The sequence below is a fragment of the Dermacentor albipictus genome, chromosome 4 (assembly GCF_038994185.2).
Source record: "Dermacentor albipictus isolate Rhodes 1998 colony chromosome 4, USDA_Dalb.pri_finalv2, whole genome shotgun sequence".
Taxonomy (NCBI): Eukaryota; Metazoa; Arthropoda; class Arachnida; order Ixodida; family Ixodidae; genus Dermacentor; species Dermacentor albipictus.
Window position 1 is genome coordinate 121278655 of NC_091824.1, and position 12003 is coordinate 121290657.

The 12003-nt window shown below is 45.7% G+C and overlaps 1 protein-coding gene across 1 annotated transcript in view; it reads left to right on the top strand.

Annotated features, from left to right (window-relative positions):
• The first annotated feature begins 1643 nt into the window (after window positions 1-1643).
• LOC135917757 (putative ammonium transporter 2) overlaps window positions 1644-12003 on the top strand; it is a 29152-nt gene continuing 18792 nt past the window's right edge. The window contains exon 1 of the mRNA XM_065451351.1: window positions 1644-1776. Coding sequence (XP_065307423.1) covers window positions 1644-1776 — 133 coding nt within the window. The remainder of the gene's footprint in view (window positions 1777-12003) is intronic.

Below are 12003 nucleotides of genomic sequence, written 5' to 3' on the forward strand. Positions count from 1 at the left end.
TATTGAAATCGATGCTTTAGAAATAAGATTGTTCAAAGCCTTGCCTTTCGTCCCCGAATGAGGGCTTCTTTGTGCCACTGGTTACGGTCCAATGCGTGCAGAGCCTCTTTTCTTTCTTTCTTTTTTATATGAAAAGTGGTGTTTTAGTACACCATTACAGCTACTGTCAGGGCTCCATCTGCGCATGCGCACCATGTGTCAAAACAAGAGCACGCGCTGCTATAGCAAATGTCTGGTGCGTCAGCGCTAGTGTCGAAACTTTAGCAGTGCTCAAATGATCGCGCATTTAACAGAACATTAAAGACAATAATTACCCCGAATGACAATGAGAACAATACGACAACGTTAGCACGACATGGCTGTCTTCTCGCCTTCTCACTGCTCTTTGTGCGATTTGCTTTAATGCAACGGTATGTATGGGTGTAGAAAATTAGTATTGCCGACGTTCTAAGGAAGAAATGGAGGCAGGTATGTCATGCAATACGTAGAGCAGATAAGAAGCGGTTTATAATTGCAACAGAACGGGTGACAAAGGAAAGAACACGCAGTCGAGGTCGGCAAATAGCTAGAACGGCAATATAGGATAATTGGAATTAGATTAGATCATTGGATGGTTCCATGGAGTTAGGGAATTTGCATAGTTATTAAGGACTTGGGAGATGCAAGACTAGGGTAATTGGACACCAAGAAAGTATTTTGTTGTTGTAATAACGAAAAAAATGTGATGAGGATGAGCATGATGATGATCTAACATGAACTAGTTCGGCATGCCACACTGAGAAAAAATGTCGATGAAGAATTTCAATATGTTTCCAAAGACTGTGAATAACGTCCGGGCCCGGTCGTTTCTCCCTGTTTGACCGACAGCTTCATTGCCACTTCAGCCGCCTTCCGTAGTCGTTGGTTGGTAGCGGGTTTTCTAACCAATCGATTGGCCGAAACATGTGGTGAAGGGGAAGGGTTTGGAGTGAGTGTGTTTCTCACCGAGTAGACGATGGAGCGATTGCCCTGCCGACGACCATCTTGTAACAGCCAACTGCACTGTAGCCCGTACCGATTTAGCGTTGACCGGCTTGGTTCTCAACGGAATTACAAAACGGAGCAATGAAGGGTATCTAAATATCCTCGCTGCAACGAATATCCTCCTTCAAGAGCACAATTACTTTGTAAAAGCGAAGATTTCTTTTGCCTTCCTCCCTGGAGTTTCTAGTCTCTTCTCAGTCTGTTCCTCACCGACTAAAAAGGCCGAAACAGTATAGAAGTGAACTGTGCCGATCCCGGATATGGTTCAACCAAAATTTGGCAGATCATAGACGCTGGGTAATACGCCATCGCGTTCGTTACGTGGGTCACCTAGTGAGGCGCTCCGTAATCGTGGTCTCGCGTACATGCAACGGCGTGGGCAAAAATATGAGCATGCAAAAACCTTCATCGCTGTTGTTGTCAATATTTTGCCCATGTGGCGAAACTGCGGCACATATTTTTTTTTCTATCTCGTTTACAGATGGTGACCTAGCGTTATTCCTGCCGGCTCTGCCAGCTTCGGGACGCCGAAACGTGCCTTTACGCGAGATTGCCTTCGTTTTGCTGGGGCCAGCATTCTGTATTCGCCGGCAGTTTCGGCGCGCCGAACTGTAGCCATCATGAAGACCTGGGCCGATTCCAACAACGGCACGAATGACGACGGCTATGTCGGTCACAGTTACCAAGACATATCCTGGGACGACGCCACTTGGATCATGACCAGTTCTTTCATCATCTTCACGATGCAGTCAGGTAAGTGGCATATAAAGTGACGTGTCCTCAAAATTAGCAGGACATAAAAGCGTCCGGTGTCCAGTCCGGTCTCCTCTGTTAATATGTTTGCGTGCCTCCATTTTAGAAAACTGTTTGTATCATATATCGAAGGTACTGCGCAGTGTTTGTATTGTGCTTGTAGGCGCGGTTATGGTGGCTATGATGATTATGGTATTTTGCTGCAATTTCTTACTAATTTGTGGACCATTCCCTCGTTGAATACGTGACGCACATGCATGTGTTATTTCGGTGTTGTTCTCCCACCTTATTTTATCCTTATTCACTCACGATGCCAGTTCCATGTATTCTCTCCTGTTCAATTCTTTTTCTTCGTGCCTTTTCTCTTCTAGAATAGACAGGCGTTGTGCACCTTCTTGCGGCAGTTGCCGCATAGCTCTCTTTCACCTCTCTATGATTGTTCTATGCATCTTACATGGCTAATCCTTTCATATGAACTTTCTTATAAGTAGACTTTCACTTGCGAGCTTGTTCGCCTATGTTGCCTGCTAACATGCTCTGTACCTTGGCTGCTGCATGTTTTCCCACGAGTGCTTCAGCCGTCTTCCAACAAAAGCTACGTGACGCCTGCGTTAAAAATTATGCGCCACATCCACCACCATGGCCACGAGTGCCGCTAGCTAACACTCCCAGGGAAAAAAATACAGGGGAGAGATTGACAGGGCTGGAACAGTTACAGGCATAGGTGGCAGTACAAGGTAGACAAATAAGTTTAAGGAAGTTAAAAAAACGGTTAAGAAGAGAGAATAATATGAAGGAGATCAAGACGTGTCAAGCGCCTTGTGTACGTGTCCTTCATCTGGTCCCTTGCGTTCTCTGTCACTGTTTTATTACGGATAAAGGAGGTGTACGCAAAAATGATAGAATGAAAGGCATGTATAGCAGACTTGATTAACTTAAGCAGGGCTAGGTGACTATTCTTCACCACCCCGTTTCAAAGAGGATGCCAATAAATCATCATCACCATCACCATCAAGGCCACAATTGGAACAAGTACTCAAATAGGTTGACGAGAGGATAGCCTTTGCCGTAGCTTAAGTGGTAGAACATCACACGCATAGCGCGGGAGATGTGGGTTAGGTTCACACTAGAGACAAGTTGTGCTTTCGATCACTTTCATTTTTCCTTTCCTTATTATTTACATGCGCTTCAAATAGAAACTATTTATATCTCCCATATGCTTTCGATCGGCTTCAGTCTTTAATAATAACATCTTATTAAGAAGAAGAAGGCGCCTTTGTATAGCTGTCAGCCACTAATACTTCTCGCATGGCAAACAAAATAAAATCCCCCATGGTGTCCAAGAGCACTAAACACAGCTTCAGTGGCTTTTCACTTCATACAGGCAATTGCGACTCACAAAAATCGGGCCACTCGGTCCCTCTGCTTGTCGTAAAACCGGCAAGGTATCAGATACTACAGCGTGTTTGAACCTGATTTCGGGAACCAAAACTTATTTCCTTTACTTCGTTCATTCGCAAGTGTGACCGTTTCTCGACTCAGCAAACAAAAATTGGATTGAGAGAGACGAGTTTCTCTGCTTTCAGAGATGAAATGGCGACGTCATTGAGACCACCAAGCGTACGTCTGAAGCCGCGGATGCTTTTTCTTTCCTGTGTTGATGCGTACCGTATTCTTTTTTCACTATATTTAGCCAGTATTTAAGGCGGATGACTCGTCCTCTTCGTAATGACGGCAGTCCCTCCACATAGACTTTCTCGTTTATTCACCGTATGCGTGTTTATAAATTAGCCGTAGGAGTCACTCGCAGCCATTGCGGCGGCTCCATTAAACCGTCGGCGCCACTAGCGCGTCATCTTACCAGTAAGTTTGTTCGTAAATTTCCGCGTACTACCTCTAGCCGTTAAGGTTGCTAGAGTCGCAGACCTCGCCACGCAATGAGAAGGAAAAGTGCCGATAAATGAGGAGCTTGATTTTTAATAGCAATCGCACGCATATATGAAGCCAACTGATCATACAACCAAGGAAAGTATAAAGGCCAGCGAAACGTTTTTTTTATTATTATGATTACTATTTGACTACTTAACTATTGACTATTGACTATTACTATTATTATTGACTATTGAATATTAACTACTATTGACTACTTACGGCCTTCTGTTCCATACAGCAACAGGACACGGTTGTCTTGCGACCATCAAGTCAGCTATCGATAATCGTGTGGTCGCTTCATGGCATCAAGGCCTTCTGCGTGCAGCTCACGGTGCACAAGTCAGGAATACGTTAAATAATTAATGGTGGCATGAGATCGCAGCTGATAACTTCGTGTTCTATCACAATCTCTCTCTCTCTCTCACAGTATTCACCGCGGTGGCTTAGTGCCTATGGCGTTGCGCTGCTGAGCTCGAGGTCGGGGGTTCGATTTCGGCTTGCGAAATGCGGCCACCGGGGTTTTTATATCAGTCCTTGGGAGCGACACCATTGGCAACACTTAGCTCTCATTTTTTTTGTTAATTAAATGCGTGTCTAGGTGATGCTGGTATCATTGGTGATGCCAGACTATCTATATAAGATATAGCAAAGAAAAACCAGCCTATCGAATGTAGCCTGGCTTATAGATACAACCTAAAAAGAGTTATGGAATGAAGTCCGAACCCGCTCAAACATAGTTTACAGAGAATTCAAATTAACACATTAGGGCCACAACAGATCAAACTTGCAAGGTGAATAATGCCAGTTTGCAAAAAAATATATAATGGGAAAGGGGAATAGAATAAAATTAGAACGCATCGCGGGTATTTCGCATCCAGTTCCCGCAATCTGCAATAAAATCTGTTCGACGCACAGCAAGAGCTGTAACGAATTCGAAAACTTTTAGGCGAGTTTTGGGCGAGCAAGACAAAAGTATTCTCAGTCACTGTTAAATTCCTGGAAGCGTCCAAAATACCTGCTCGAGCGATCTGTTATGTTCTTTATTTTGTATGCTCATTCCTGGTTCTGCAGGTTAAAGGGAAGCTGAAGAGTCTGTCGAATTCAATAAGACGCTCATATACGGATGCGGGAACCTTATAAACCATGTAGATAAAATTTGGGTTTTTTTTTTTTTTCAATTAGGAGCGACGTAATCGTCGGTTGAAATTGCGCTGTAGCTCCGCCCCCCGTCGAGTGAGCGAGCGGAGCAGAGACCGGAAACCGCGGTGTTGTGACGTCAACTCTAGTGTTTCGTTCCTTCGCAGCGTCCGCGACCGTGCCTGACCGCGCTTGTTTCTGCGTGCGTGCCATCGTAATCTGCTTCGATCGACCCTGCATTCCTTTGTTGGTGCGTCTGCGTATATGTAGAGTGGTAGTCAACGTGCGTGGTAGTCAACGTGAGTGGTAATCAACGTGAGTAGTAGTCAACAGATGAAGGTCACTACACGTACTGCATGAACCGGGAAGCTTTTCACGCGTTTGAACCGTATTTGTAGGTTGCCGACAGCTTTGGACAGCGCACAAATGCCAACGATCGCATCCGCGCTTACGTTCCACGAGGAGGCATGCAGGAACACAACACTGCAGTTGTTTGACCGGAAACGACCTCACTAGATCGGCGAAAGATCGGCGAGATCACTAGATCGCTTTGCAAAAAACATACTCACCAAAGAGCATTTCCAACACGAGGAGATCCCAAGACTTCGCTTTCGTTCGCGTCGAAAGCACTGCTCGCACCAGCATCGTTTGCTTCTTCGAGAGGCCGGCTCTTCGCAATCGGCTCGTACATGTAGGGAGTAACGCCGAACTCCTCAGAAAAACGCAGTCTCTCTAAATTTTCCATTACCGTCTCAGAAAAACAGCACCAAACTACCTGGCATCGCGCTTCATGTGTAGCGACAGCGGTCGGTTACTAGAGTTGACGTCAGGAGGCGCACCGACCAATCACAGGCGGAAACGAGACGCGCGAGCTGGGCGTGTCCGCTGCTGCACTTTTCGTCGAAATAAAATATATTTGCGCTTTCTTTCGCTCAATTTCGATACGATATTCGAATTCGGAGGGTTGAAAACCATTATGTACAGATGTTCACTCATTTATTCTGGAAAACCTTTCAGCTTCCCTTTAAGGCCTTCGTCAAATACTAAGTGCTCTGATTTTGCAGTGGCTTAGCTAAGTTGTCTGCCATGACCAGCAATGCAGTTACGACCTATGTCCTCAGCAAAAAATTCCCTTCCCCCGTTCCCGCGCCCGTTGCTTCCTACACGCACATGTACTCTTAACGAGCAGCATTCATTTAAATGTGCAATGGTAGTACTTGATTAGGTATGACAGCTTCATGGATTTCACATATGTGACTTAATGCAAAGCTACTTGGGGTCGATGAGAAATTCTTCCTTCCTTCAGTGACTCTTCCTCTACCTTGCGGGCTTCCACAATATTGACTTAAGATACACGGCGTTTTTTGAGAAAATACAATTTTTTTACAAAAAGGCTATAAGCACAGCGAACGTGGCGTTTTTGCAGAGGGGTTCCTAAGTGAGGTGAACATACTTTTTCGCTAATAACGTGAGTTTCAGAAGAATAATTGACAAAACATTTTAATGAAATTTTTCTTAGTGCCTTAGGGACAGATGTTTAAGTGGCGAATTTGAAGGTAGCCACATTTTAATGCATGCTCATTTATTACAAATCTTAAAGTCTAAATAAATTATATATATTTATCATCAAATTTCAACGCTAAATCGAGGCATTCATTACTGTGCTCACTAGCTTTCTATTAAAAATCTGTATGGTTAAAAAAAAACACTAGTATGTCGTGTCGCTGCACTTCCAGTTGTCCATTAATTCACCCTCGCCCCGCGATCTGCTAGCCTTCTCGTTAGCTGAGACGGTTGAGCGACCACGCGGAATGGCGTTGGTCCGGGATTCGACACTCCCATGCCCGGACGATATTTCCTTCGACTGCGAAGCTTTAATGCTTTGAAGGACCTGTGTGGTTCCCTTTGTATCCCTGGCTACTGTCGGGTGGATGAGAGGCTTACGCTTTCCTGGTGTCGGGTTCTATTAGCCTCTCTCACTGTTTAAAAAGTAAGCAAGAAAACGTTGTACACATGATCTTGCCTACAAGCTATGCCGCACGGAAGATATGGCAAAGAATTATGCAGTAATTTTAGCCTCCAAAAGAGGAGCGATCCAGGTCTCTGTCTTGCATCTTGGGCAGCAGCTTTGATTAACGCGCGCACAAGCGCACGAGAGGTTCGACAAGAAGTCGAGGAAACCGAACTTTGGAGAAACAAGACAGAACGAAAGAGAGAAAGAGGGTGAAAAGCAGTGAGACAAAAAGAGAAGGATAGAGAAACGTAATAAGTCTGTAGCAATCACTGTGCCGGCCGGCGCCGAAGGCACTGAAGCGGAAATTTCCCCGCTCACTTCCTGGAAGAGAGCGGCAGCAGTTGCTAGCTACCACGCCGGTCGTTTCTCGGTTTCGGCCCGTTCAGAAGTTGAGTCGACTAGAGACGCCGTGATCGATTTTCGAGCCAAACTGGAGCGTGCACAATGCAGCGAGCTGAGAACAAAGAGGGCCAGGCCGAGTGCAGTTCACCTACGTTCTTTGCTAATCTGACGTGCAACCTTTGTTTCCATCTTGCTTTTTTTCCGGACAGCGAGGCGTTACTAAACACTTCGGACTATACTGCAGCGAGAAAGGACAGAAAAAGAAAAGCTTAAACATTTTTGCGGCAGGCGAGCAAACCGTTTCCGATACTTGTTAAGTCACCTCCCTATGTCACTTGTAAAGAAAAGCACCTGCTGATGCCCACGAGTATTTGATGTTCACGTCGAGTCATGCCAAATAAGCTACAGAAAAAATGCAAATATAAATTATGAATGAAAATAATGAATATTAATTTGTTGGGAAAGAAGAAAGTATGTTATAAGTCAAAATGTGGCCGAAAACGTTTTAAAACATATTGCGGCAAAGACAATACCCCTTTAGCGACGTATCCTCCTAGAAAGTTCGAAATAAATGTGAAAGTGCAACCCAAACAGCCCTTCGTACGCAGGAAGACTGAGCGCACATAAATGCTTAGGAATGTGGAAACAGGCGTCATAAATGCAAGATGTCGAAGATGGAGAGCGTCTTTACACTGCGTGATTCCAGCGAAATCCGAGCAGCCTCCTAAAAACGACATGGATAAGTTCGCGACAACTGCTGTGATAACCGAATCAAGTTGCTGCAGAGTAGACAAGCGCACTCATCAGTAAGTGAGCGGACAGTGAGACGGATAAGTGTCAGTAGAAACGGGCGTTTTAGTCATTTACGTCGCACAAGTTTCCTTGAAGACGCTTCGGAACACTTCACCGCGGAACCGCGCAGCATTGATGAGAAGATGTAGATTCACCGAAGACGAGCTTCAGTCACCATAGGAAAGAGACAGAGAGAGATAGAAAGAGAGAGAGAGAGAAAGAGAGAGAGAGTTAACAGCAAAGAGCTCGGCACCTCCAGGAGTCGGCTGATCCGCACGCTTGACGCTTCCACAGCAAGGCGACTAATTGTGAGAAAAAAAAAAGATAAGGTGTAGGAGAAAAGACAAATAAGTATATAAACAAAATATGTCCATTTGAATCGGCTCTACATCCATGTAGCACTATATATGAGCAACCTATGTGCACTGTTTGTGGTATAAGCTCCCACACGAACTTGCATGCACACTGTGCACACTATGTGTATTCACTGTGGAGGCCATGCGTGTTATTTACTATACTAGTTGCAGCAAGCTATGTCGCACACCAAAATGCACTTGACGACCAGCATATGTGACATTCACAAATGAAGTTGTCTGTAATCGCCACTGGTTTTTGCGGGCAAACGGAACTCCTTAAGACTGGAGAAAATTTGGACCGTCGATGTCACGCCACTGGGACAAAGCATGCGCAGTATGTATCTCGCACACACAGGAAGATTCAACCAGTATGTTCTTAGTATAGGCTAGCGAGGTGCTAAATATATATATAAAAAAAGAACAGTGCAATCATGCGTTATGAACTTTATATTTGATGCGCTTACATTGCTTGCCTTTTATCTCCATGACCGTTTTTCACCGTCTAACCACTGTAGCAAAGTTATCGCTTGTTACATGTATTCGTATGTATCACACATATTCAAAATATTGCCGCTGGCTTTTATCTAACCAGATAGCGCACGCGACGCGAATGGTGACGTGTACGTTAACGAACATACGCGAGCAACGGTGAATACGCTGGCTCTCCGCTATCGCTGTGTTCTGACTGTTACTTGTCCTTCTGGACACAAGTTCGCGAGAGATTCATCACTCACAGTTGTGGCACAGTTCGCTTCTTCACCGTCACTGTACAACGGGACAATATATTAAAATATAGACACAAGAGGAAGCAGAGAGACAAGCTTTCGCCCTGCAGTCGATATACGATATTATTAGAATGATCATGATAATAATATTGATGACAGTAACAGTAGTTAGTAGCAGTGTAGTAGTAGTAAAAGCAGCTAAACTGGGCACGGAACGGTGAAATCTCATAAAGGTATTTACGCAGGCTTGCCAAGGGGAGCGTCTTTATTGATAATTTTGCAGGGCCACATTGCCTTAACTAAGCTTTCTTTACAGCCCCTTGTAGGCGCAGTCTACTCCGTTCCTTTCCTTTTTATATATGTGAGAGCTCATGGAAAAAAAATAGCGCAATTGTTGACGCCACACGGTAGACAGCTACTTCATGAGCGAAAGATGGCGCCAAGTAATATACCAAAAGCTCAGTACTCTACTTTTTTAGAGGCTGCCGTAGAGAAAATTTTCGCCCATAGCATTCAAGGCGGCCCTCGTGACCTTTTCCCCGAGTAGCTTACTTTTTTTCTTTAGCAAGAGCACAATACCGTGACACAGAAAATGGCGTAGCGCTTGCGGCTACAGTCGGACCTTTCGCCATTTAGTGCAGCATATAAATAAAAACTTGAACAAGATTTCTCTCTAAAAAAATAATAATAAGGACATGAAGAAGGTCACTTTTATACCTTTTTTGCACAACGGGCAACATTTGCGACTGCTCACTGAATGAAGAGAGGAACCGTGGCTTTAATGTTTCGTCGTTCGACAACGATCAGCAAGATTTCACGGCTATTAGGCAGTGCATAAGGAAAGCTTACTGCGAGGTTTTTTAATCGATTAAGGAATTCTTGTCTGCTTCTCTCGTCTAAAAAACGATCGATCGCCTAAATTTCCCAACACTAATGGCGAGCTATATTTTGCATCAAGATACCGCGGCACCGTTTTTCCTGCATGCGAAAAGGACGTAGCACACAAGAGTCTCTTTCACTAAGAAAAACAGAAAAGAAGAAGAAGCGAGAGACAGGAAATGTCTCATCCACAGGATGCGTATGCGTTATATGAGTGAGTGAGTGAGTGAAATAACTTTATTTTGTCCACTAGAGACGTAAGCAAACGCCACGCCACCTGGCTAGGCCCACTCGGGGACCATCAGGTGGAACCTGACGGCCCTGTCGCGAGCCCTCTGGACTGCCAGGGTTTGAGAGGTCTGATCCTGGGCCCTAATCAGCTTCTTCATTTCCTCTTGAGTGAAAGGAGGACCGGCAGAGGCGCAGCCCCACAGGACATGCTCGAAGTCCGCATAGTCACCACACAGAGGGCAATCCGGGCTTGGGAACCGGTCGGGGTACATTGTGTGTAGCGCTGCGGGGCTCGGGTAAGTGCTTGTTTGCAGTAGTCTGAGAGTGACTGCCTGGGCCCTGCACAGCGAGGAGTGCGGCGCAGGTAGGACTCTTCTTGACAGATAATTGTATTTGCATATTTCGTTGTACGAGCAGAGAGGCTCGGGTCGCCCAGGAGAGGACGCGTTGCCCAGCGCACGGTCAGTCAAACCTCGTGCAGCTGAGTGCGCCTCCTCGTTGGGGTTGATCAAGGCACCCTCAATGGTCCCAATGTGCGCAGGGAACCAGGCCAAAGAGTGATGTTTCATGTCTTTGGCACTTTGGATGATACGTAGGGCCTGGGGAGCCACCATTCCCATCTGAAAGGCCCTGACAGCGGTCTTAGAATCCGAATAAATCGTGTCATGTACACTGTCCGTCAATGCAAGAGCAATAGCAACTTGCTCTGCAACGCTGGAATTAGAAGTGCGGACGGTAGCGCAGCTAAGGATTTTAGCATCACAGTCGATGACCACTGAGGAGAAGGCCTCTTCTTGAACGTAGGAAGCAGCGTCTACGAAGCATGTTCGGTCCTTGTTCAAGCGGGCACTGGCGAGCAGAGCTTTACCCCTGGCTCGCCTTCGTCCTTCGTTGTAGGTGGGATGCATATTTCGTGGCATCCGGTGTATGTAAATTTTGGACCTTACGTCGCTGGGCAGCTTCACAGCGTCGAGACTGACGACCATGGGGTTACGTCCCAGCTTGCCAAGTATGGCTCGGCCCGTTGGGGTACCGGAGAGTCTGACAAACTGGGAAAATTCTTGGGCTTCAACGATTTCTTCGAACGTGTTGTGAATTCCCAAATTGAGAAGGTCTTTTGTGTGCGTTCGCATGGGAAGGCCGACGGCAAGCTTGAAGACTCTTCTGATTAAGGCGTTGATCTTGTTGCGCTCCGATACGAGCCAATTGTGCATAGCCCCTGAATAAGCGAGGTGGCAGAGCACGAAGGCGTGGATAATCCGGATCAGATTGTCTTCCTTGATTCCGCAGTACCTATTGGCGATTCTTCGGATCAGGCCCAGGGCGCTTTCGGTCTTGGAACAAATGCGTTTGAGGGCGGCTCCATTGGCCCCGTTCGACTCGATAAACATTCCTAGGACCCTGATAGTGTCTACCCGCGGTACTGGGGAGCCCTTACCGGTGAATAATGTAATGTGGCTCTCTGCTGCTGGCTTCCAGGATCGGTGCGTATGCGTTATATGGTGAACTTTGGCTACGAATAATTTATGTAACTCCGTCCACATATGCTAGAGATAGAACTTATAATGATACACCCCCCTACAATCGCAATATACTTTTGCACTGAACCCATGTTAGAAAATTTATGATGACGATGACGTCGACAACACAAGAAACCAACGTTTAGACAAATTTAACAAAATTAAATTATCGTGTTTTACATGCCAAAACCACTTTCTGATTATGAGGCACGCCGTAGTGGGGGACTCCGGAAATTTCGACCACCTGGGGTTCTTTATCGCGCACCTAAATCTAAGTACACGGGCGTTTTCGCATTTCG